The 27,370-nt window shown below is 41.0% G+C and overlaps 1 protein-coding gene across 2 annotated transcripts in view; it reads left to right on the plus strand.

Annotated features, from left to right (window-relative positions):
- RTN1 (reticulon 1) overlaps window positions 1–27,370 on the plus strand; it is a 180,137-nt gene that overhangs the window by 142,979 nt on the left and 9,788 nt on the right. Inside the window, exon 1 of one of the 2 annotated variants that reach the window (XM_081110217.1) lies at window positions 14,745–15,016. The exons of the other annotated variant lie outside the window; for it this stretch is intronic. Coding sequence (XP_080966343.1) covers window positions 14,956–15,016 — 61 coding nt within the window. The 5' untranslated portion in view covers window positions 14,745–14,955. Of the gene's footprint in view, window positions 1–14,744; window positions 15,017–27,370 lie in introns of those variants that run through there. 2 annotated transcript variants of the gene reach the window in all.

Below are 27,370 nucleotides of genomic sequence, written 5' to 3' on the forward strand. Positions count from 1 at the left end.
ATATTTACTCATTCTTATCCCTTATGGACTTCCAAGTAATGTAGACAACAGGGCTGTTAAAAATGGAATAAGATGTGAAAGAATTTGAGGGAGGTGAGAGGTGAGTGTGATTATAAAATGGCAACAAGAGGGAATTTTTGCATTGGAACTATTTAGTATCTTTACTGTGGTGGTGGACACAGACTTACAGAGGTGATAAAAGTGTATAGAACTTAACACACACACACACACACACACACACACACACGTCAAGTAAAGCTAGGGAAATCTGAATAAAATTGAGGAACTGAATCAATGTCCCCACCCTGGTATGGTGTTATATTACAGTTTTGCAAAATATTACCATTGGAGGAAACTGCACAAAGTGTACAAGGAATCTCTTTGTATTATTTCTTATAATTGCAGGTGAATCTACAAGTGTCTCAAAAATTTTAATTTAAAAATGAAAGTTAAAAAAAAAAGGAAACCAAAGCCAAAAAGAAAAATGGGCGAGGTAAATTTGCTGTGGCTGATGTTAGTATCTGCTGATTTTGTATTAAATTTGGCTTTGAGCTTCCTGATTGAGCAGAAAAGTCAAAGCAAAGATGCTTTTATTTATTTGTTCAACAAATAACCATCTCTTAAATAACTAGCATTATCTAATAAAATACAGTTTATTTGAGAAAAATTACACCGTTCTTGATATTAACTTGCAAAATAATTTGCCACACAACGTGATCTGTATGTAGAGTGTATGGAATTCAAAATACTATAATAGAGATATAATAATTCTTCTTGGACTATAACATTGTTTTAAAGTAACATCCTTTAAGGTCCTGCAGTGACTTTGTTCCGACTGAGGCAACTGAGTATCACTGTACTTGCTACTGTGGGATGGCTTTCTATGTTGACATGGACTAATTTCACCCTCTTCTGAATTGACCCCAGCTGCTAGCTACTGAACACGGTAAGTGCTGGCCTGCTTATATATGTGTGATGAGCATTTTCTTCTTTTTTCTGCTGATGAACCTGAGCTGGGGAAGTCAGACAGTGTCTGAGCCAGAACTTCCCCACTGCCCTTGTGCCTCTTGACCAGCCTAGCTGCACATGCCAAAGCCCAGAGGGAAAGCGAGCTGGCTTTAGAGACTCCCAATATTTGTGCTTCCAACCAATCACTTCCTAGTCACTGCAGCATCAGGTTGCATGGTGTCCCTTTCAAGGAACTAGACGTCAGAAATATAATATCAGAGCTTTCTTGGTTTCTTCTTGTGGGCAAAACAAAACATTCAACACGCAGTATCCTCTTCTTTCACTGAATTCCGAGCCCAAGTCCAGCTCCGCAGGTGGACACCCTGGGGAGGCTTGGAGCTGTCCCCTACCTTGGAATTGGCCTGTTAAGGTTCAGAAGCTTTAGACCCTTTGTTTGCCCTGCCCCTGGCTTCTCTGGTGCGGACAGTGGTCGTTGTTAGGAAATGTCAGTGGACAGTGGAGTACCCTGGATCACAGCTGGAGCTCTGAAGCCAGGCAAACCTGGCTCTAAACTGGACTCTGCCACTAAGGGCTTTAGGGGTGGAGTCATGTTACCTAATCTTAGCCCCAGATCCACCCTCCTTACCCCTGTAAAATGGAAGCATTAGCATCCTTCCTTATAAATTTGTGGTGAGGATTAAATGAGAGCTTCCATGTGAAACACAGCCCCAGGGTCTGTCACTTGCTATCTCTATATATAAAAGGCTAATATACTAAGTGTGCGACCATCCGACCGGTCTCTATGATGTGCACTGACCACCAGACACTCAACGCAGGAGCTGCCAAGCTGCAGTGACTTGGCAGTGGCAGTTCTCAGGTGATGCACCCTGAAACCAGGGAGGAGGGAGCCCGATTCCTCGCGGGGTCTCGTGATTCCACCTTCGGCCATGGGTTATGTTGTTGCTGGGGCACTGTCGGCCCGAATCTGGTTTACTGCGCACTTGTATTTGTGTTCCACACCCTCTACAACAGCAGCTTTGCAGAGTGCTCTCTCACACTCTGGGACCCCTCAGGGGATGTCGGAGAGCCGGTTTCGGCCTGATCCCTGTAGGCCAGGCTGAGGGACCCCACCTGCCAGAGGGACCCCACTCACTCTGCATATACCCCTTGAGCCACAGCGCCACCCCAGGTGCGGCTGCCAGGGAGGGACCACAGGAGGTTGGCTCCAGGGTATGTCTAGTCTAGCCCATCTCGCCCAGTCCCACCCCACTGGCCACCTTCTAATTAATTTCCTTTCAATGTGCACGGATCCGTGCACCAGGCCACTAGCATGTTAATAAACTAAATGTGTGTGTGCTATTAGTGGTATTGCTTTACTTCTTTTCAGTATAGACTGTTTATCTCTACTCTTCAATTTATGCGTGAGTTACAATTTCATTCCCTGTTTGCTGACAGGTGCAAAAGAATAAGGAGGATTTCATTCTCAAATTCTTGATGGTTTGTCTTTAACCGAGGTTAGAAAAGGGAAGTAAGAATCCTCCTCCACAGCTCTGCTAAAACTCTACAAAGAAGGATGTTCAAAGAGTGAAGACTTTGACACGACGTTTCCTCCTTTTCTTTTCGCAAGTTTGTCTCTTTGACTTGTGTCTTTGCATGACAAACATCTCTTTAAAAACTTAAGTCACATGCCAGAGTTCTCTTCGCTTCAAGTTTAACATCAGATGTCAATGTTGCTGAATTACCTTTAAGTCAGTGTCTCTAACCTTCAAGTCTTGGAAAAACCATCATTACTCAGAATATTAGACTAAATTAAAGAAAAAATAGGAATATCATCAGAGCACAGCTCTGTCTCTATTTACTGGCACAAGGGTAAGCCTGTGCTAAGGACAATGAGGCTGCATAAGAAGTGGTCTTCGCTGCATTGCTGAGATCAGCAGAGCTAGGAGAAGACTCATCTATCCAGACCTCCAGTTAGCCAGTTTCAGCATTTCTATGGGGCCGCTGCACAACCACATCTTTTAAAACCAACTTCACATGAGTTTTTAGCCTAGGACTAGCTGTATGCTGTAGCCATTGTTATAAAAGACAGAATACTGCTTTGGCCAGGTAGCTCAGTCGGCTCTAGCATCATCCCAATGCACCAAGGTTGTAGGTTCAATCTCTGGTCAGGGCACATACAAGAATCAACCAATGAATGCATAAGTAAGTGGAACAACAAATTGATCTCTCTCTCTCTCTCTCTCTCTCTCTCTCTCTCTCTCTCTCTCTTCCTCTATCAATAAACAAAAAGAAAATAACAATTTTAAAGAAAGAATACCTTTCTGGTCCTGAAACTTCTAGACTTGCTATAACACAGATACTATCCTGCACATTAAAAGGGGGGGGGGGGGGAGAGAGAGAGAGAGAGAGAGAGAGAGAGAGAGAGAGAGAGAGAGAGGTGTTAAATGATTGTTGGGTTAGCTAAGGGTGGAGAGATGTTCATATTCTAGCAAGTACACTGATTCAATCTTAGTGTTTTATTCCTTTAAGCTCCTGAGGTTGTGGGCTGTAAAACTTTGCCATGTGTTTATTTATTCTCACACATACTCCCCACAATAATAGTCTGCTCTTATCCTTTGTCTGCTTACTTTTTTCCTAACACAAAAGCCCTCCTCTGAAATTCCAAACCTTAAATAGTGAGACTCCGGGGTTTGCAGATTCTGGCTGCCTCTTGCTGAGAAAAAAATGTCAGTGCTCTTTCAGCAGCTTCCTGGGCTTTCAATATATATAATTGATTTCAGAGAGGAAGGGAGAGGGACAGAAAGATAGAAACATCAATGATGAGAGAGAATCATTGGTCAGCTGTTCCCTTCACACTCCCTACTGGGGATTGAGCCTGCAACTGGGCCATTCCCCCTTGACCAGAATCGAACCTGGGACCCTTCAGTCTGCAGGCCGATGCTCTATCCACTGAGCCAAACCGGCTAGGGCTCAGATGAGTACTTTTAAAATTTCCTTCTAGATATGTTAGGGGTGGTTTGTAAAATTGCGACTGTTTGCAGAAATATACTGCTGTGCCTTAAATTATTTTAACGCCAGATTCTGGTCTTTGTTTGTTAATGCGCGCTCAGCGGAGGGAACTATTTTGATGACTTTATACTAATGAGGCACTATGGTAAAATCATCAGTCTCTCCCTTCTATGATGATTTATTGAGAATGTTTCATTTAAATTGATGTATAAGACATATTTGCTATAGCAGCCCACCTGTGTAGTTATTCTATTTACTGTAGCTTTCTGTCAAGATGGTCAACCATGACCTTCAAAGAAAATGGTTGAACGTGTCTAATTTATTCATGGTGGGAGGAATGGGCAGAAGATGGAAGCAAGGAGTCTGTATAATGCAGAAGAGACCAAGTGAAGCAGGGCTAACTCTGCTACCGAACCTCACTCGGTGATTCCTCAGTAGGAATGCTTTTGGCTGCAAGTTATAGACACTCCAACTATCATCAGTGTGAACCATACGGACATTGACTGTTCACGTAATGAGAAGTTTAGAGGTAGTAATACCAGAGACATAGTGGCCAACAGATCACAACATTAGGGCACTTGACTTGTTACCGTTCTCATGGCCTTCTCCTCATGATCACAGGACGGCTGCAAGAGTTCCAAGCATCATGTCCTCCTAGAAAGCTGAGGACAGCCAAGTGACAAAAGAGTTTTTGCTTTTCATCAGGAAAAAATCTTTCTCTGAAGTCCTCCAGTGGACTTCCCTTTATAGCTCTGGCTCAAACCTGGGCCCAGAGCACTCCTGTGTGCAAGGCATTCTGGAAAAACTGTGTTTATCTCTAATATTAGATAGATAGATAGATAGATAGATAGATAGATAGATAGATAGAGATAGAGATATAAATGATCATATAGCTTTATGTGTATGGGTTTATAGACTCCATAGTAGGAGGAATTCATGGAAGAAGAGAGTTTGCAATGACGGTAGGTCAACCATAATGGGCCAACCACATTTTAAGGTATTCATTTCATACTGACCTTTCATAGCCTCATCTTCTAGCTTGCTTCATATTTCCCTTTTAGGCCTTGTCAGTCTCCTTAGAGAAAATGTGGCCATCATTTATTTTCCTGGAAGTGACAGAACATTCCTTTACAAAAACAAAATACTGCTGTTATGCTGTTAGCTCTTCCACCCCAGACATCTGTCCCTCCCTCTACGCAAGATTGCCAGTTAATGTCCCAGCACCAAGTCAAATTTGGCATGATGGCAAAGCTAAACCCCAACACCCACCGGTATTGAGTTCATCAGCAGAAACAAAGAGGAGGATGATGATGATGATAGTAGACCAGAGGAGGTTGTAGAAGACTCTAATTTCAGTGGTTAGCAGTTTTGTTTTATTTAAAAAACAATAATGGAACTTCTGATTTAGACAAGATGGCACAGACGTGTTTCTCCCCATTCACTTCCACTAATCTCAACTATCAAGTCCAAGAGACAAGCAAAGGAATATTTTGAAAGATATTAAAATATGAACCAGTTTGAGGCCCCAGAACTGGAGTAACAATACAGAGGGAGGATGTCTTACATCCCTCACTCAGTAGACCTGGTGTTTTTTTACCCTTAGCTGCAGTAGGAAGCTCAGGTAGGTCTGTTCTCCCCAGATCCACTGGGAGTCTCTCTGATAACACCAGGCTAGCCTGGCAGACCTGGAAAACAGGGTCAGTCAGGAACCCTGCCAGTAATGAGCATCCAGGGAAAATGCTCTCCTTCCCTGCCAGGCCTGAGATTTCCCTTTTCTGCTAAGGGAGACTAAGGCAGACAGGCAGGCAGAATCGGGAAGACTTGGACTCATCTAGAACAAATGGCCCTGTGGGCTTGAGACTTTCCTCCCTGCCAGGAGACAGCAGGGCAGCTGGGAGGCACCAGGAGGGGGTCGCACTGTACTGCTCCTCTACTGGGAGACACTCAGCAGCCCCTTCTGGTGAAACCTCCTCAGTTTCCTTAGGCAGCACCAGCAGGGACCAGGCGGAGCCCAGTGGTACCAGATAAAGCAGACCAAAATACCCTGCAAAGGGTATGAACATAAAACTGCCTTTGGAACTATAGTTAACAAAGTTTGACCAAGACCCACATGCTAAACGTAAACCAAGTGCCTGCCTACTGAAAGAAATGATTTAAGTAGAAAACAATGTCTCCTGACAATCCAGACCATCTAGGATGCAATAGAATATCAGCCATCATACCGGGAACTAAGAAAATTACAATATGAATGAGAAAAGACAAACAGCTGTTGCCAACACCAAGATGAATCAGGTGTTGGAGTTATGTGAAAAGAACTTTAGAGTTGCCATCATGAAAATGCTTCAACAATCAATTGCAAATTCTCTTGAAACAAATGAAAAAATAGAAAATCTTAGCAAAGAAATACAAATGATAAAAATACCAAATGGAAGTGGTAAAACTAAAATTTCAGTAACAAACATTTTTAAATTGCTCGACAGCTCAGTACTAGAGTGGAGATGAAAGAGGATAGACTCGGTGAACTTGAGGAACAGAAGAAAGAAAGAAAACACCCTGAAAAAAATATGAACAGAGCCTCAGGAATGTTTTTGAGAAGGAACAAAAGATCCATGAGCTGTATCATCAGAGTCCCAGATAAGAGGTGAGGGAGTGGGGCTGAAAGAATACTTGAGGAAATAATGGCTGAAAACTAACCATTCTTGACAAAAAGCCTAGAGATTCAAGAAGTTGAGCAACCTCCAAACAGGACAACACCTCCCCCCAAATCTATGCCCAGACACATCACAATTACATTTTTGAAAGCTAAAGACAACATCTTGAAAACAACCAGAGAGAAATGACATGTTATCTATACAGAAACAGCAATTCAAATGACTGCAAATTTCTCATCTTTTAAAACCGTGGAGGCCATGAGCAAGTGACACAATATTTTAAAATGCTTACTGAGAAGAACTGCCGACGGTAAATTCTGTATCCAGGGACACTAACCTTCAGGAATAAAGGAGAAACAAAGACATTCTCAGGTGGAGGAAAACTAAAAGAATGTGTCACTAGCGGACCTCTCCTTAGACACTGGCTGGAGGAAGTTCTTCAAAGGAAAAGGAAATGATAAAAGAAAACTTGGAGCTTTTGGAAGGAAGAGAGAACAACAGGAGGAGCAGTAATATGGGTACAAAATAGACTATTCATGACTTTTATACATCAAATTTATCACTGTAACAAACACTAAAATACAAATTCTGAACACAGTGATGCTAAAAGCAATATTTAAAGCTGAGGAAGGTAAATGGAAGTGAGGGTTCCACACTTCGACGTGGTTACAAGTCACTGTATATTGTAATACTCAGAGCAACCACTAAGGAAATTATATAAAGAGATAAACTAAAAAACAACAACACAATAAGTAAAGCAAAATGGAATCCTAAAAATATCAAGTAAGTAGCCCACAGGAAAGCAAAAGAAAGAAACAAATAATAAGAACGAGTGATGAGAAACAAATGGGAGACAAACAAAATGAAGATTTTAAGTGCTAACATATCAATAATTATCCTAAATATGGATGATCCAAGTGCACCAAGCAAAAGATTAGTAGAGTGCATAAAAAACGACTCAACCACACACTGCTTGCAAGAAATTCACTTCCGTTTCAATGACATAGGTTTAAAGCAAAAAAGATATCATATGAACGTTAATGAAAAAGACAGAAGTGGCTATATTAATTTCTGAAAAACCAAGTCTTCCCAACTCCATGCTTTTTTGCTATCAGCATGAAATGTTTTACAGATGCTTGAGAAAAATATAAGTTGTGATCATGCAAATTCTGGGTAGCAAATAAGGAACATAAAATTAGAGCCATGCATGGTCCAAGGGCAGGGATGTGTGCACAGTAAGTCTGGAGAACCAAATCCCTCGTAAAAAAAACCCCACAAATACAGTCATGCCTGGGCTTGGTGGAAATATGCAGGCTGCGGAAGCTAATCCAAGTAATGCGCTTGGGAAGGTCGGCAGGGGAAACTCTGAGAGATGTGGTAGGAAGGAAGGAAGGACCAGGAAATGAACAGCAATAAACTCAGGTTGCCAAGGAGTTTGGGAGCACAATGTTGGCCTGAGGCAAGGAGTTGTGCAGTCAGGAGAGGCGGAGACAGAGCACAAGGCTGGCCGGAGGTGAGCACAGAAGCAGTCCAGACTGCCGTATGAAGTTGCCAGGGTGTGCCCTTTGTTAGGGTGCCTGGCCAAGACAGCAAGTGAAGCTGATGCCAGCTCACACTGTTCACCAAGCCTCATGCTGACACGCAGCATTGCAGCCATCTGGAGGTGGAATCTTACTCTAATTTTTTCTTCCATATTCTTTTTTAATAATTAATATATAATTCACATCCCACACCCTTTTAAAGTGTACAGTTCAGTAGTTTTTAGCTTATCCACTCAGTTATTCACCACTATCTAATTTCAAGATATTTTATCTCCAAAAAACCCCTCTCTCCCTCTTTTCCTTCCTCCCTCCCTCCCTTGCTCCCTCCTTTTCTCCCTCCCTTCCTTTTTTTCCTTCCTTCCCAGGAGTGAAATTGTTGGGTCATATTGTGACTCTGTATTTAACTTTTTGAGGAATGTTTTCCAAAGTGGCCATGCCACTTTACATTCCCACCAACAGTGTATGAGGGTTCCAGTTTCTTCATATCTTCACCAATACTTGTTATTTTCCATCTTTTAAATTATATACATTATAGTGGGTGTGAAGTAGTTGTAATTTGATTTGCATTTACTTAATGATGGTTAGCATATTTTCATGTGATGATTGGTTATTTATATATCTTCATTAGAAAATGCTTATTCAAATCCATTGCCCATTTTTAAATTTGGTTGTCTTTTATCTTCTTTGAAAGTCCTTTGTATATTCTGGATACATATTCTTTGTCAGATGTATGGCTTATAAATGTTCCCTCCCATTCTATAGGTCGTTCTTTTACTTTCTTAATAGTTTCCTTTGATGCAGGAAAATTTTTGAAGGGATAAACTTGATGAAGTCTAATTTATCTATTTCTTCTTTTGTTCCTTATGCTTCTGGTGCCATATCTAAAAAACCTCTTTCTAATGCAAAGTCATGAAGATTTATGCCTATGTTTTCTTCTAAAAGATTTCTAGATTTGTCTCTCATATTTAGTCTTTGATAGGTTTTGAGTTAATTTTTATATATGGTGTAAGTAGGGATCCAACTTTTATCTTTTGTATATCCTGTTGTCCCAGCACCATTGTTGAAAATACTATTTTCCCTCCATATTGGCATTCTTGTCAATAGTCAATTGACTATATATGTAGGGATTTATTTCTGGACTTTCAATTCTATTCCATTGATCTGTACGTCTAGCCTTGTGCCAGTACCACATTGTCTTAATTACTATAGCTTGTTTTGAAATCAGGAAGTGAGAGACCTGTAACATAGTTCTTTTTCAAGACTGTCTTGTTGCCCTGGCCGGTGTAGCTCACTTGGTGTTGTCCCATACACCGAAAGGTCATAGGTTTGATTTTTGATCAATGTTTCATTCTCACATTGATGTTTCTCCCTCTCCCTCTCCATTCCTCTTTCTCTAAATCCAATTTTTAAAAAGCATGTCCTTGGATGAGAATTTTAAAAAATGATTGTCTTTTCTTTTATGGATCTCTTGCATTTCCATATGAATTTTAGGACCAAGTTGTCAATGTCTGGGGGACAGGAAACCTACCTGGTATTAAAACTAGTAGGGGGATAGATTATATGAAAAATATGACTAATTAACATGATTTAACTGACATTTATAGAACATATCCCCTTAAAACTCTAATGTGACTTAATTGACACTTACAGAACACCTCTCCTTAAAACTTCAAAACATGCATTCAAGTCCACTTGCATATGTGTCAAAATAACTTAAATTCCAGGATTTAAGACAAGTCTCAACAAATTTCAATGGATTAAAGTTGTACAGAGTTTGCTCTCTGACGACAGAAGAATTAAACTGAAAATAAACAATAAGAATACGTAGAACAAATCTTCAAAAATTATAATTCTATATAATCAATAGACCAAAGAGAAAAATCACAATGACTATAGGAAAATATTTTGATCTGAACAATAACATTAACATAATATATCAAAACAGCAGATGCAGCTAAGACCGTGCTTAGAGAGAGAGAGTTTTTGACTTTTAAATAAATCTGTCTTTTATTTATGCCAGCTTTTAAGGTTTTCTCCTTGTCTTTGATGTCTTCCAGTTTCACTATGATGGGGGTCAGGGTGCTGATTTCTTTTGGTCTTGCTTGGGGCTAGAATGTATGTCTTTTACCAATTCTGGAAAACTCTCGGGCAAAGTTGGATAAATTATTCAACTTCTTGTTACTCCTCTCCTTGAAACCCTGCAATGTCTCCCTCATTTATTGACTGTTTTACTACACGGATCTGTCATGATCATCTGGCCCCTGCATGTGTCTGTAATTAAATTTCCATATCTGTCTGCTAGAAAAGCTTCATAATTCAAACCGGTGATCCTACTTCTTGATCCTAACTCAGCTTACCAATTACCAACTCAGAAGCCTTCTCTGAACCTCCTCTTCCCTCTAACCACTCTCTGTTTCATGTATCCACTCCTTCCTGCTCATACCTCTATCCGTTGATTGCATTTATCTAGTTATGTATAAATCTCCCCCCGTGACACTCAAGTTCCCAGTGGACAGTTCCCTTTGTAGCACGTAGCATGGGCTCCATAAATGTTTGTATTTTGAATGAATGCATGAATAAATGAATCAATCAAATGAAGGCAGACACTATCTACCTCATAATGATCATGTAACAACTAAATATATACCAAATGAAAGAGCACCTGGCAAATACCAAGTGCTAATTTGCGGTTTGAATTGAAGACAATTCATGCATTATTTTGGCACAGTGGGTTATGTACCAAAGTGGTTGTTTCTTTAAATTTCCTTATCCTAATATGGCATAAAGCAGAGTTCTTAGTGTTCTTTGATCATAATGAAGTATTCTTTTAGTTCTGTGCCTTTTCTTCTAATTGCTATGCTTCTCAGAGCTTAAAAATAATCAAGGCATTCTATGAGAAGCTTGATATAGAGTACCAGCTATTACATTCTCTCCATTCTCAGTGCCTCTGTGAATGCTCTTCTCCCGTAGACTGTCTCAATGGCTTTCTTCTTCTCTTCCATTAGGTGTCTGCTGTAATTTACCATAAATTAGGCCTTTGCTGACCCTCCTTATAAAATAACAAACTTCCACCCCACCCCCATTCTCTATCCCCTTTTAACTTGCTTTGTTTCCCCCAGTATAATTGACCACAAGTGAAATATATATATTTATCTCCTTTATTATTATATGCCCCCCCCCCAATAATACACATGAGCATATAAACTTCTTAAACACAGGAACTTGGTTTTATGGATAGAACAGTATCTAGCATCCAGAGGTGCTCAGTAGATAATTATTGAATAAATATATTAATGTCGGTGCCACTGATTCTCATCAGTAGGATCTTGATGCTACAGGAGACAGACATGACACAGCCAGCCTGGGCATGGTAGCCTTCAACATTCATCTCAATCCTAGATAAGATTACAAAACTTGACTATGTTACTTTTCCTTGGAACAGACTGCCTCATGCATGATTTCCCCCTGAAAACTAAAGAAATCGCTTCCTCTCCTGGCAGGCACCTGAAGCCAGTTCTAAACTGGCTGCATACAAAGCCCGTCTGTTCGCTCCTCGCTCCTCGCTCCTCGTTTAAAGACAGTGGCATTTCCTGCCTGCTTTTAACAAGCTTTATTTTGCTTTCTGTTTCCTTTCACTACTTACAGGCAATTTGCATATCTTTTCTACCCACTTTATCATATCGATCTTGGCAAGAGGTTTCAATTAGTACTGTGTGGGCACTTGTGCAAAGAAAGCACCCACTTACAATGTCTATAGGAAATAAATTCTTATTATTTCATAGAAACAAACATCTAAAGCTATAACTCATTTGTGTAAGAGAGAGGTCCAGAGGCGATAAATTTCACATCACTAAATTTCACATGACTAACCTTTGCAACACATCCCCTACCTCGCAGGCCTGATCCTCATACTCTACTGTCTGATTCTCCTTCAGTAATTTCATTTATATTTCTCTTATCGTCTAAGCATTAATCTAAAGGCTCTCCTACCCCATTCTTATTCCACCAGTGTGTCTCTGTCTGTGGCATCCAACATAATCTCCTCAACCTTCAACTGTCGAACTGCTATATTGATGTTGGGGGTGCCATCAGGCTTTTCTCTCCAGACTTACATGACTAAAAAGAATGCGATCTTTCAGCTAAACTGACGATCCAAAGTCACCTTTGTGGCCAATGAAAACGCGTGGCCCATGAGCCTGACAGTTCCCCTCCGCTTGGGGAGGAGCTGGCCTCTGCCTCCTCTTCCGTGCTGGGAACATGCTGCTTTCAGTGCTCAGTACTGTCAGATTAGCAACGCACACTGGCTCTGGTAACCTGGCGGACAATGAGTACTCACCACTGAAGACACCTGGGGCACCTTCTGGACTGAAGGCTGATGACTGGGGCTATCACTGAACTGGCAGTGCCTCCTAGTGGCCAAGGCTCCAAAGGTTTCCAACTGAAAAGTGGGTAGGGCAGCAACAACCCACCTGGCAACCCCTTCCCTCCTCAGCCTTCTGAGTCCTGTCCCCACCTGTTTGCACAGTGAGAATTCCTCAAGTACCAGTCCAACCCCACATCATTCAGTGAGAATTCATCAAGTACCAGTCTTTTCAGTATTTTGCTGACTGAATTCCCCAACATGACTATGACAATGAAAAGAAATGGGAGGGGAGGGATAGGGGATATAAATATTAACGGTCACTAATGTCTCTAGAGCAGGTCACTTTGAAAAGTGCTCTGTGATAACGTGGTCATTGCTTTCCCTTCCCATCAGGCCAGTGGGAGCCCTGACGCCCCTCCTCTTGTAGAAGACTTCAGCGGCCCAGAGAGTCAAATCACCCTCCTGAGTCCTTCTTGTTAAGCTTCCATAAGAATTATTTCAGATGTGTTAAAGACATATTCAGAGAGGTTTAGCTGGTTCCTCTAGAACAGTGGTTCTCAACCTTCCTAATACCGCGGCCCTTTAACACAGTTCCTCATGCTGTGATGACCCCCAACCATAAAATTATTTTCGTTGCTACTTCATAACTGTAATTTTGCTACTGTTATGAATCATAATGTAAATATCTGATATGCAGGATGTATTTTCATTGTTACAAATTGAACATAATTAAAGCATAGTGATTAATCACAGAAACAATATGTAATTATATATGTGTTTTCCAATGGTCTTAGGCGACCCCTGTGAAAGGGTCGTTCGACCCCCAAAGGGGTTGCGACCCATGGGTTGAGAACCGCTGCTCTAGAAGCTTATATTCTAAAAAGAACATGCATTATCCTAAAGATCCTATTTTAAAGTGTATATGCTTCAGAAAATGAACGATAAATCTGATCTACAAGCATAACCTTGAGGTTACTGGTACAAGACACCCAAATGTAGATTTGGGTCTGGGAAGGAATGGCAACTGTGGAAGAACCCCAAAGGCTTCACTTCTCCGAGAGAGAGAGAGAGAGAGAGAGAGAGAGAGAGAGAGAGAGAGAGAGAATTCCGAATAATGAATGGGCCGTGTTACAACAAACGAAGTGGGAACTCTTCCTTCTGCATGTCGCTGTGGTCCCCGAGGCATCCTCTGTCCTCGTGCTGTGGTCTTTCTCCTCAACGCTCCCTCCGCCGGGGCTTTCCTTCCCAGAATGCCCAAATGCCACTCCTTTTTCTATGTGCTATTTCTGACTTGTCCTCGTGGAAAACGTACCTATCCCCTGTCCGTTCTCTCCAGGCCTTGGTGAATAATCTGATAATAATCTGATTTCAGTAGGTCACCACTCACTGTTCTGCTTCTGCCACTGACATCTGCATTGTAACTGGGGCCTCCTAAAGCCGTTGCTCACTGGGCTTGGAAACCAACTATCAATCAAGTTATACACACCATCCCACCTCCAGTGGCCCCTCAACATTCAACCTCAAAGATGATGTTACTGAGGCAGAATGCGTTTGCTTCCTTGAGTTCCATTTGGATGTCCCCACAACTAGAGTGCCGCTGCAATGACCACCAACTCCGTGTCCAGAGCCCCAGGGCTTTGATCTGGTGCGGACAGGCACTGCATTCTGATATGTATTTGTTCATTCAGCCCACACACAGAGCGGCAGAAGGCAGCAGGAGAAACAAGCCCTCGGGGACAGAGCAGTGGCATTTCTTTACAGTGACTGAGGCATGCCAAAAGGGTTTTGGATGACGCTGGAATATGCCAAAAGAGAGAGGGAATAGGATAAGGGATCAAGATGGCAAGCAATTAACATAAAGCATGGCCAGAATGTAAACATTTGGGGGAGAGAGAGGCTGGTGAGTCATGGTGACAATTAGGGGACATTATGCTGAAAGCCTGATGTTTGTACTGCCATCGGCTACATCTTATCCAACAGGTTTCTTGGATTTCTAAGAAATTTCTAGAATATGGCCCCAGCCAGTCTGGAACTCCTAGGAACAGCCCTAGTCCTCTACGCTCATCCTTACCCTGGGTCCTTTCCCTCTTCTCCAAAACCTCCCACGCCCGGGCCACAATTGCGCTCTTCAACCGTCTCCAGGGCAGCACCCCCTGGGTGACCGAGGCCGAGCTCCCACGTTGGGGCGCCCGCCCGCATCCCCGAGCCCAGCGCGCGGCAGCTCCCAGCTCCGGGGCGCGCTGCGCTGCGCTGATTCGCTGCGGCTGAGACTGCGGTGCCCGCGCCCCGCCCGCCCCGCGCAGCGCAGCGCCGGCTGGTGCAGCCTCAGTCTGTCTGCAGCCGCGCGGCCACCGCGAGCCAGCGCTGCAGCCCGGGCCGCTGACGCCGGAGTGCCCGCTCCCCGCCCCCAGGACAGCAACGGCGAGCCCCCAGAGCCCGCACGATGCAGGCCACTGCCGATTCCACCAAGATGGACTGTGTGTGGAGCAACTGGAAAAGTCAGGGTATTCTCTTTATTTCAGTAATGCATGCCTGCGGCGCACGGGAGCCCGGGACCCGGACTCGGCCATTGTGCATCATTTCACCTGTGGGACCTCTGCATGCTTTATCCCCCAGAGCTTTCTGTTGGGGGGAGTAAACTTGTTATGTCAAAAATCAAAATGGATAGTGTTTGATGTTTTTTCTTTCCCCCATTTGTTTATTTTCCCTCCCACCGCCACCCTTTTTGTTTTCTTGTTGTCAAGCTAGTATTTTTTAAAAATGCATCCTGTGCCTCCTCCGGGAGCTCTTTGGGATCCGTTGACCATTCAGTACTTGTTTAATCCCTCCTCATCCCCGAGTTAAAATGCTTTCTTATTGTTCCATGCATCCCACTGTATTTCATTTCTGCAGAAAGGTGGCAACCTCCTGGTAGAACCATTAACCGAGTGGGCACTAGTGCATTCTGTTAAGTGGGACACACCCATTTCAGGGTTGTTATTTGTGGTTACACAAAGGAGACTGGGCATGCAGACTAGTTCTCCAAATCCTGAGGCTGTGATGGCGTAGCCACATATTAGGAGGGTTCACCTGGAAATATTTCAGGGGTTTTTGTGTCTGTCATGGGGGTAACTGCTAACTACTATTTATTAATAATCGGTGTCTGTGGAACAAGTAGAGGGGAATAAAAAGCACTGCTGGTTTCCCTCTGGTAGAACAGATTTATTTTGAAACAGTCCATATTAGCACTGGGTGTGGCCACCCTCCAGCCTCCCTTGGATTGCTTTTCAGCCATTTTTATTCAGCCTCATACTTCACACATCCATCTCTCCTTTGTTACATTAAGATGCCCTCCTTCACCTTGCTCAGTTTGAGAATAGGAGGAGACGGAGATCATTTGCAAGAATGAATTATGTGTAGAAACCTTGGGGTGTTTGTAAGATGAAGTGTCTTTTAATATTTAACAAATATGGTTCTGAAGAAGGTGCATTTGACTTAACCTGCAGGGCTGCAGCGTCCCTTGGGGGACCAAGAATACTCTGGAGCAGAAGCTGGGTTTTGTGGGTTTAAAAAAAAACCCCCAAAAAACTGGCATCTTCCCCTTGTAATTTTATATCACAGAGAGAATAGGATATCTTTTCATCTTTAATGCCCTGTGGGGTTTTTCTTTGGTAGATTTTTTTTTTAAGCAAAGAAAAAGTAAACACGAACCTTAGAATTAAGAAGAAATTGCTCTGCCTCTGATTTTGTCAGTTGGGTGGCAATGACAAAATACATACAGTCAAGTTCAAATTGTGTGGGTGGGTCTATTGGAAATACAACTGTCAAAAGTAAATAAATGGACCTAATACATTTGAAAGCCAGGACATAAAGAAATGTATGGCAATTCAAGAGTATAATTTTAGAGAATGATGACAATGCTATGGAATAGCATATGTTGTATACAGAAGGCAGAATTTATACAAAATTCTTGATAATATTTCATTCTTGTTATGTTTTTAGATTCATCCAGTTTGTTTGATATACACAGTCAACAGCCAGCTATGGCTTGATATAATATCAAGTTGAGTTGGACATAAAGACAGAACAGAGTTGGTTTCTACACTATGATTATGGGATTCTTCTATTCTTACCAAAAGTAGATACCAAAAGGTGGCAGATTTTGTTTTATTTGTATAAAATATAAGACATTATTTCTTATATTTTATCTTATATATATCATAATCCTATATATTTGGCTCAGTTGACCTCATAAGGGGGTAGGATGATTAAAATGCATGGACATTTATAATCACAAAATGACACAAAATGCCATTACTTATCCATTGAAAAAAATCATTTTCATTTCCAATATATAGCAACTTGTGAAGATTAATGCAAGATCATTGAGGGTCTTCTGGACGCAGTGACCTTTGGTAGACTTTAGTACCATTGATTTCCTTTTGTCAAACAGAACAAAGCTATTATCTTGAAAATTGATGAAAATTGACTAATAACTAGGTGGGTGTACATAAAAGAGAAATGGCAAGAAGTAAATATTCCTTTTTCTCCCCAATAGAAGAACTTTTCATTTACACTAAATCTACAATAAGGGGCTGTTGTTTTTTAGCATTTTCAGTGTATTTTCTGCATTTTAGCTCCATTATCAAAAACAATTTCTATTAACCCTGGCTGCACATTAGTATCACCTAGAGAGCTTTAAGAAACACAAAGGCCCTGGCTGGTTTGGCTCAATGGATAAAGCGTTGGCCTGTGGACTGAAGGGTCCCAGGTTCGATTCCGGCCAAGGGATCGGCCCATGCCTAAGTTGTGGGCTTGATCCCCAGTGTGTGTCTGTGTCGGGGGGGGGGGGGGGGCGGGGGGAGGGAGGGGATGTGCAGGAGGCAGCCGATCAATGATTCTCTCTCATCATTGGTGTTTCTATCTCTCTCCCTTCCTCTCTAAAATCAATAAAATATATTTTAAAACACACACACAAAAAAAAACCTCAAAGTATGCCTGTACCCCCAGAGGTTCTGAATCAATTGGGCCAGGCATCAATATTTTTTTAAAAGCTACTCAAGTAAGTTTAGTACATAGTCAGGTTTGAAGCTACTGATGTTTAATAATTCTTATTGAGCCCAATCCATAGACTAGCAGAACAAGGTCTGGTATGCAAATGATGAAATGGGTGTGATCGAGAAGCAGCTAAGAAGACAGTTAAAAGAAGACCATGTAACATTATTGATAATGTCCTCCAGAACTATTCCAAGGAGAAAGTTTTTATTGGAAAAGGGAATAAAGAAAGTGAGCCCTAGCTGGTTTGGCTCAGTGGATAGAGCGTCGGCCTGTGGACTGAAGGGTACCAGGTTCCATTCCGATCAAGAGCACATGCCCGGGCTTCGGGCTTGATCCCCAGTGGGGGGTGTGCAGGAGGCAGCCAATCAATGATTCTCTCTCATCATTGATGTTTCTCTCTCTCCCTCCCTCTCCCTTCCTCTCTGGAATCAATAAAAATATATTTTTTTTAAAAGTGAGCTTCAGGTTTTTTTCTGTGTTATTAAACCTTCCATAGAGAAATTGCAGCCCATTGTATATCACATGAAGACTCTACGGAAACCAACACACTGTATCATAAGAACTGTACAACACATGCAAAAGGAACCTTATATTTATTTTATTAATACATAAGATTTCAGTCATAGATAAGAACATTTAAAGGGATTAAAAGTCTACATTATACTAAGCTACACAGTTTTTTTAAATGATACTAATACCCAGTATTGGTTAATAAATCAAAGCTGATTCTACTCAGTGAAAATGAAATGACAATAAAACAATAAGCTAATAAAACACCTATGTATACGGTAATCCTTTTTTTTTTCTTTTTCTTTTCTCAGAGGGGAAGGGAAAGAGAGAAAGATAGAAATGTCAGTGATGAGAGAGTATCATTGATTGGCTGCCTACTGCGCCACCCCACACTGGGAATGGAGCCCACAACCCAGGCATATGCCCTGATTGGGAATCAAACCTCAACCTCCTGGTTCATATGTCAATGCTCAACCACTGAGCCACACCAGCTGGGCGATATACACAGTAATCTTAAAGACAACAACATCATTAGTTATTTATTGGGCCCATTTACTGAGCACTTTACTTGCATCATTGCCTTTAATCCTCACAAATCATATGTGTTACGTATGACATGTAAATTTTATTACTATCCCATTTTACAGGTTTTCAACTGAGGCTTCTACCAAGGCACACAGCTAGTAATTCCAGAAGCTGGATTTAAACCTAGGATCCCCTCTTCTCACTGCCCTACTATCTGCCTCAATGCTTTTTTCCTCATTGGTTTTTCTAAAAATATGAATTATCTAGGTAATGGTGATTGTGCGGATTTAATAACCCCTCACATTTACATAGTTTTCATTTGTCAAATGTCTTCTTATTTGAGATTTTTCAGTTTACTTTTTTACATTAAGAGCCTCAAAGAGGTTAAGTGACTTGCCCAAGGTTTTTTGATAAGTGGTATGTTGAGTAGTGAAGAGGTGACGGTTGGCTTCAAATCTAGAACTCTTCCCATCTCAGCACTCACCACCTCTTTTACTAGTGCTGAGTTACAGAGAGTGAACTCTCACTTACCTCTTCTGGGATATTTTCACATAGGTTCTCTCTTTACAAACAGCAAAATTCATCAGCAAGGCAGTGGTCTTAACCAGTTCATGCCATTTTTGTCATCATCACCATCATTATAAATCCATCATCCTAAATTCTCCATCAGTATTATCTATGTTCCAATCACTGTCCTAAGCTCTTGTTACATATCTTTAGTAAAGGCAATTTTAAAAACATAAAGGCAGACCAATATCATCTTCCATCAAATATAGATAGCATTTTATTTGGATTCAATATTATTAGGATACTGTGCAATTATTTTTTAAATATTTTTATTGATTTCAGAGAGGAAGGGAGAGGGGGAGAGAGATAGAAACATCAATGATGAGAGAGAATAATTGATCGGCTGCCTCCTGCATGCCCCACACTGGGGATCGAGTCCGTAAACCAGGCATGTGCCCTTGACCTGAAACAAACCTGGGACCCTTCAGTTTGCAGGCCGATGCTCTATCCACTGAGCCAAACCAGCTAGGGCAGGATAACACTGTACAACTATTACAACATAAATAATTGCATTTGCAAACTCCCTCTCTGCAGATTCTAATGAGATCCAATGGGAAAACTGGCTTAGCAAGGAGTTAAGGGATTTTATTTTTTAATGAAAGAAAAGCCTCATTATACACATAACACACCAAATGTAGGTAGTTATTACTCCATTGAAAAATAAAAGTATTTTTTGCATTATGTTATCATTTTCAAGAGAATCTTTATGAGGAAATGTCTCAAAGTTTGGGGAGAGAAGAAAGGCTTTATTGTTCTTCTAAAAGTGGTACATGCACATTATGACAATTCCCATTTGTACGAAGAGAGGTCAAATGAAAGTCGCAAGTCACCCAAAGTCCTACCACCTACAGTTAACGAATGTTAATACTTCATCATTTTTAAAAGTATTCTCTCTCTCGTCTCCCTATCCCCTCCATGCTTTCCTCCTAATTTCTTCTTATATTCAAAATGGTATTATTACTCAATTCTTTTTTATCTTTAGACTAGTTAATATATTTGAGACCAGAATCTGTAAATCGATATATTTTAAATTAGCTTATGATAGAATCAAGTTCTAAAATCCACTGAATCCAGCAAACGAAAGCTAGCATACATGGTTGGATCATTTTCAGACTATCACTTTTCTTTTTGAAATAATTAAATGTATGTCACCAACACATTTCCCATCCTTCTCAACACGCTGTCCTAAGTTATGTGCATATCTGGTCATGTATTAATATTTACATACTGTCACCTTTCCAGTGCTTACAAAGTACACACAAACATTCAAAGAAACACAGTTGCCTTATTATTAAGCTCACACTTTAAAAGCTAAGAATTTGACATTAAAAAGTCTTTAAAAGCCATCGTCTGCCAAAGTGACAATTAATAATAATAACTACATTAAAAATCTTGATAATTACAATTGTATTCCAAATATATGGCATATATTTTAAATAAGATAACATTATTAGGAGTTTTAGAACGTAGAAATATAGGGTTCTATTTCCTCCAAATAAACTTGAGCTATATTTTTAAGTTAAAGCTGAGCAAAGCTATAATTTTCATGCAATCAAATCCTTAAGTTCTTTTTTATTTTCATTATTGCCACGGGGTGGAGGAAAATAATTCAAGCATTACTTACAAGGTCTTTGCCCAAACTGGCATTCTTTATGAACAAGTGAAAAGTACAACCATCACAGGTTTGAATGTTTAGAATTTATTGGAGTTCCACTCGTTTCACGGCGGTTATACTGTATGTCTTGTCTCAGGTACATTTCATCACTCCGCAGAGCAAATCTAGTGGTAATAGGGGTCGGGAAGGACATAACATTTTATTGAACAGAACGGGAGCACAAAGAGAAATGATTCCTTATCCTTATATCTTTCTAGTTCAAGAAATATTTTTATAATTATGGTATTGGTCAAAATTTTTAAATTTACTCATTTATTTTTATAAAGAACCAACAGCTGTCTACCTCTGAGATTCTTTTCTATTCTAATACAACGCTGGTTTTTTAGGGTGTGGCCCAGACTTAAGATTTTGCGACTAGTTATGACTGATGACCACCCACCAAATGAACAGTTTTGTATTTTGATATGGCCAGGAAGCTTAAAGAAAGAAAAGCACACGAAGACATTCATTGCTCAATACCTTGCAAATCTTTCTGGGTGCCTCCCTCCACGATCATGTGCCCAAAGTCTTGTTTTCTCTCCATATGGCCATCTCTGCCTTTGATGCCAGCTGCCCTGTGGAGACTCCTCTAAAGGAGCCCATTTGCTGGAGTTTTAGCAGGAGGAGCTGGCCATACTGTCTTAAATACTAGGCCCTGCCGTTTCACTTCTTAGCCAGGCCCACCCATCACCATGACAATGGGCCTAAGCATCACTGTGTTACCTTTGCCTCAAGGGGAGAATGTGGTCCTGGTGCTTAGAACTAGCAAACAGAACCACATTCCGCTGCTTCACAAAATTCACAGAAACATGAAAGCAGTTGATGTTTCTGAAGGGTAGTCATTAGAAGAATGTGTTTGCTTTTGTCTCCCGTGGAATTAAAATACCAGACATCGTTGCTGGCTGTGGCTTTGCTCATCAAATCCTTCATTCTCCGTTGTTCCACCAAAGCTCACGTAGAGGATCACCCGTGTGGGTGCCATGCTGTGCTCTTTTACTGTCTGCACCGAGCACCAGGCTTAGTGTCTCTCCCCTTTCAGAACACCTACAGAATGATGTAAACCTCTGGGAACAGTGCTGCCATTTTTCTCTTGACGCTCTCTCGGCTGCATTTGGAGCTGTGAAGCAAGGGCCTGGGAAATGGAACCATTGCAGGTGTTTTATTAGCAAAAGACCCTTCCAGAAGTTTCCTCTCTGGGCTCAGGGCGCCTGAAGTACCAGTTAAAGTTTTAATTTACGTAAGAGACTTTTCAAGGCAGAGGAAGCTCATGAATTTGTTGACTGGAAGATGTCATCTTTGAAGGTCTCTGTGTATGTTGAAAGTATTTTTATGCATCTATTTCCATTTATGTTTCTCCAGTTTGATAGCAAAATAAAGGAAAGTTCAAGTAGGGAAAGTTACTGTTTCTTCTGGTTAACTTTTAGGGATGGTATTTTGTTTGCCTCATGAGCATCAGAGAAACTGGCTTTTCTATACTGCTTTGGACACTGGGTTGTAAAGAACTGAGGTTTTTATAGCCTTCTAATCCCTTTTAGAAGGTAGTCAGTTATCATAACCAATTATTGGAAGCTTGCTAAAATAAAAAGTAAAAGTCAAGAGCATGTCATTTTCAACAAGCCTTTAATTGAAATGCTGATATTACCTATGAATAGGATTTCCTCACTTGGCCTTTTAAAAATAGCATTAACTGCCCGGCCAGTATGGCTCAGTTGGTTAAGCATCTTCTAGTGCATTGAAAGGTCACTAGTTCAATTTGAGGTTCGATTCCCAGTTAATTCCTAGTCCGGGCACATGACCCTGGTCGGGGTGTATATGGGAGACAATGGATCAATGTTTCTCTCTCACCTTGATGTTTCTCTCTCGGTCTCTTTCCCTCTCCCTTTCTCTCTCTCTAGAAAGAAATCAGTTAAAAAAAATTTTTTTAAGTAGCATTAACTTCTCACAGCAAGGGATGCAATGCTACCTGTAATCTTTTTTTGGACCAAGATGGAATATAAATAAATATATTTGGGAATATGGTGCAATAATGCAGATACTTATGCACAGTTTATTGCCATTTCTTATTATTCCCTTATTCCACATTTTGCCTTCTAAGTGAAATTTGAATATCTGCACCACTGTCTTCTTACTTCCTACATTTTTAAATAAATTTTCTGAGTACTGCAGCCACTAGTAGGTCATATAATGGAATACATTTATAATAGTTTCACAAACCAAAAAATTTTGGACTGCATCAAAGGGCTGTTTTCTAGAAATTTAACATAGCATTTTATTTCCATTTAGCTATTAGTTAAAACCTTGGATCACTTCTATTTTTCTCTTCTGTTCTTGCTTGGATTATGGAAGTGCGGGTAGCACTGATTTCAGTATTTCAAATTTGCCAGTTCACCCTTGAGGTGAATTAGTACTAAGTCAGCCCCAGGCAGGCTGAGGTGTGCCCCCACCTGTGGTTTGGGGACTGAGATGAGATCACCGAACCCAGTCCATTTATCAGGTTGATAGGACACACTGATCTCTTATTCCAAAGCCATATGGTTCTTGGCAAAGTAACTCGTAATTCTCACAATTGGCAAAACAATATAGTAATTTGCCTGTGTTGGTGAGCATGCCTAGTGAATGTGTACTCTGGTGTACAACCTCTCATCTGGCCTTTCTACATTAGGAGGATATTGAAAGAAGAGAAAAGCTACCTATACTTTGTTGGACCCAATGACGACTTTGGGTAATTTATTGCAGTTACAGAGTTATTGGTAGTTTTTGAACGTAGGTTCTAAGGAAATTGTATTCAAATATCCATTTTTCTGGATTGGGTGCGATAAAGCTTCCTACACAAGCTTACATCACCGTAAGCAAAATTAAAATGTGAAAACTTGGCATTTGCACAGCAGACTGGGAACACAGAAATTCTCTTCTCTGATCACACCCCATCACTTCCTACCCTTCCCGCTGAATCATCGGAGCTTCGGGCCATTTGCCAGCACTCTGACAACACACAGCCATTGCCATTCTCCCAGCCCAGGGGTGGGCAAACTTTTTGACTCGAGGGCCACAATGGGTTCTTAAACTGGACCGGAGGGCGGGAACAAAAGCATGGATGGAGTGTTTGTGTGAACTAATATAAATTCAAAGTAAACATCATTACATAAAAGGGTACGGTCTTTTTTTTTTTAGTTTTATTCATTTCAAACAGGCCGGATCCAGCCAGCGGGCTGTAGTTTGCACACGGCTGTCCCAGCCCATCCGCCCAATGGTCTTCACTGCCTCTCATTCCCAGCCCGGGCCCAGGGTGTTCATTCCAATTCTGTCCTCTTGGATCTTCAGCTCCTCTAGCCATGCTCCTTGTGCCAGTTCAGAGCCCTGGCTCAGCTCCACCGCCTGCTGCTCAGAACACCAGTCTCGAACCTTGCTGACTGGACCCTTTAGAGCAGTGATGGCGAACCTATGACACGCGTGTCAGAGGTGACACACGTACTCATTTTTTTGGTTGATTTTTCTTTGTTAAATGGCATTTAAATATATGAAATAAATATCAAAAATATAAATCTTTGTTTTACTATGGTTGCAAATATCAAAAAAACTTCTATATGTGACACGGCACCAGAGTTAAGTTAGGGTTTTTCAAAATGCTGACACGCCGAGCTCAAAAGGTTCGCCATCACTGCTCTAGACATCCTCCACTTGAACCAGACCCTCTTTACTTTCTGGCAATCCTTTCATCCATTTCCTTTGGAATCTTTACTATATTTTTCTAGATCAGGGCTGTTCAGCTAACAAGACACATAAGTAATTTGAAATATTCTAGTTATATTAAAAAAGAAACAGATAAAATTAATTTTGATAATATATTTTATCTAATCCAACATATCCAGAGGATTAGCCTCTCAACATCAAAAAAATCAATATGAACAGCATTAATGAGATACTTTACATCCTTTTCTGGACTAAGCCTGAAATTTGATACACAGTTTTTCCAAATGGACCAGCCACATTTCACTCAGTAGCCACCTTGGCTCCCCACAACCGCAGTGAATAACACAGGTCTTTGACTTTTCCTGGTCTCTTCAAGTCCTATGCCAGTCGCCGCAGTCTCAGGAAGACCTCCGGACTCAAATCTGCCTCCAGCCACTTCGTTATTCCCTTTCCATCTCAACACATGTCCGTTGCCCCGCCTGCCCTCTCCACTAACATTTCCAGGTTTCACTCAACCTCAAGGTTAACTTGTTGCTACGACTTCTCAAACTACCATTCTATTTACCATCTTCTTTATTACTTTGAATTTCCCAGCACCTACTCAACCACAATTGCATCCCTTAGTCTCTCCTCTCTTGGAGGTTTTCTCTACTCATGACTTCGATCATCATTTCCACTCAGACTGCAGCCAAATGTAAGTGTTCAGTCCTTTTTACTAAATTTCTGTCCTGCATTTCCAAGTGCCTACTGTATACATTCATCTGAATAGCATTGGAATATGATATTACTGGCATTTAACTCACAAATACTCTAACAAATCCTAGGAAAAATCATTTAATTTCCAAGCTTTAAAAAAAGTAATGCGTATTGCGTGTAATTGTCAGTCTCAACTCATCCCTGATCCCTATTCCATCTCTGCCCCCGGCTATACCAAAATACCCTGCGTTGATGTCATCATGTCGGAACCCAGAGGTTTAAAACCAAGTGTCAGCTTTTCCTCAAACCAGCTCACCCTTGGATTTCCTACTTTTGTCGGTGATATTAATCACTCACTCACCCAGCTTGGAAATGTTGCTTTCACCCTTAATTAGCTCTTCCTCCTTTCTCCCACAGCTAATTAGTCACCGTTCTTGTCAATGAATCCCTCATAATATTTCCCTTTATCCACCCCATCTTCTTAACAAATTGCTCCCACATTCGCAAACCATCCCACGTCCACTGTCATCAGTCCCAGTACTGTCCCTTCCTTGAAATCACCTTTTACCACCTCCAACAACACAAGATACACTGGCACTGATACATTTTTAAGTGAATGTCCAATCTTCCCAGCTAGATTCTTTTTTAAAATATATTTTTATTGATTTCAGAGAAGGAGAGAGAAAGAAAGAGGGAAAGATAGAAACATCAATGATGAGAGAGAATCATTGATCAGCTGCCTCCAGCACGCCCCCTACTGGGAACCGAGCCTGCAACCTGGGCATGTGCCCTGACTGGGAATCAAACTGTGACCTCTTGGTTCATATGTTGATGGTCAACCACTGAGCTACACTGGCCAGGCTAGATTCTTAAAAGCAGGAACAAAATTTCATATTTTCATTCCTGCAATTACTAGGTAAATAGATAACCAATGACTATTTACTGCTGATGAGTCACTTTCACTTAAAAAAAATGTTATTTTAAATACCTAACTCTAGAAACAGATTTAAACATAATCAGGTTGCCTAAATTAATTTTGCAGACTTTTGGGGACATTTAATATATAACCAAATATGTGAGAGATACAACTGTTTTGTTTTGGAAAAGAAGCCTCACACTTAGGTTTTGATCTTGCTTTTCCTCTTAACTAGTCAGTAGACAAGTTTCTCAACTTTTACCTTCCTCACCTGTTACATAGCAGTCCCCCTTATCTGTGGGAGCTACATCTCTAGACTCCCATGGGTGCCTGAAACCTTGGATAGTACTGAACTCTGTGTACTATGTTTTTCCTAAATATACATTCCTATGATAAAGTTTAATTTATAAATTCGGTACAGTAAGAGATTAACAACAATAACATAATAAAATAGGACAGTTATAACAATATACTGTAATAAAAGCTATGTGAATGGCTTTGGGGTCATTAGTAAGTAAAACAGGGTAACTTGAACACAAGCACTGTGATACCCCCACAGTCCATCTGATAATGTAGAAAATACTAATGACTAACAGGTTTGGAGCGTGAACAGTGTGGATTCGCTGGAGGAAGGGAGGATTCACATACTGGGTGGGACAGAGCACAAGGGCTTGCGATTTCATCACGTGACTCAGAATGGCATACATTTAAAATTTTATGAGTTGTTTATTTCTGAAAATTTCCACTTAATATTTCTGGACCACAGTTGGCCCCGGAAATCGAAACTATGGGTAAGGGGTGACTACTGGATACCTATCTAATAGAGTTTATTGTAAGGTTTAGATGAGGTACTATCTGAAAGTATTTTGAATTTAAATTTTTTTCTAAAAAGATTGAAAGAGGGAAATAACTGAATGATCGACGTGATGTGGATTTTAAAGTGTGTATTTCAGATTTTTAAGTCACAGGTCGCGTACAGCTGCTACCCCTCAGCGTTGGAGGCAGGCGGGGCATTGGCTGGGATCTCCTGGGCCTGCCGCCCCTCTCCGGAAGGCACCGTTTCGCCAGGCCCTCCCTTTCCACTGCTGTTCCTCCCTCCCGGCACAGAAACACTTGTGTGACTGCTGTGCACTCACAGGCCACCACTGAGGCGTAAAATTGTCAGCAGGGCCTCGAGATACACACAATCAATGCCACCCAAAAACAAGGGAGCAGGTTCTTTTTTAAAAATAATATTTTTTATTGCTTTCAGAGAGGAAGGGA

Source organism: Myotis nattereri (genome assembly GCF_964212035.1).
Source record: "Myotis nattereri genome assembly, chromosome: 1".
NCBI lineage: Eukaryota > Metazoa > Chordata > Mammalia > Chiroptera > Vespertilionidae > Myotis > Myotis nattereri.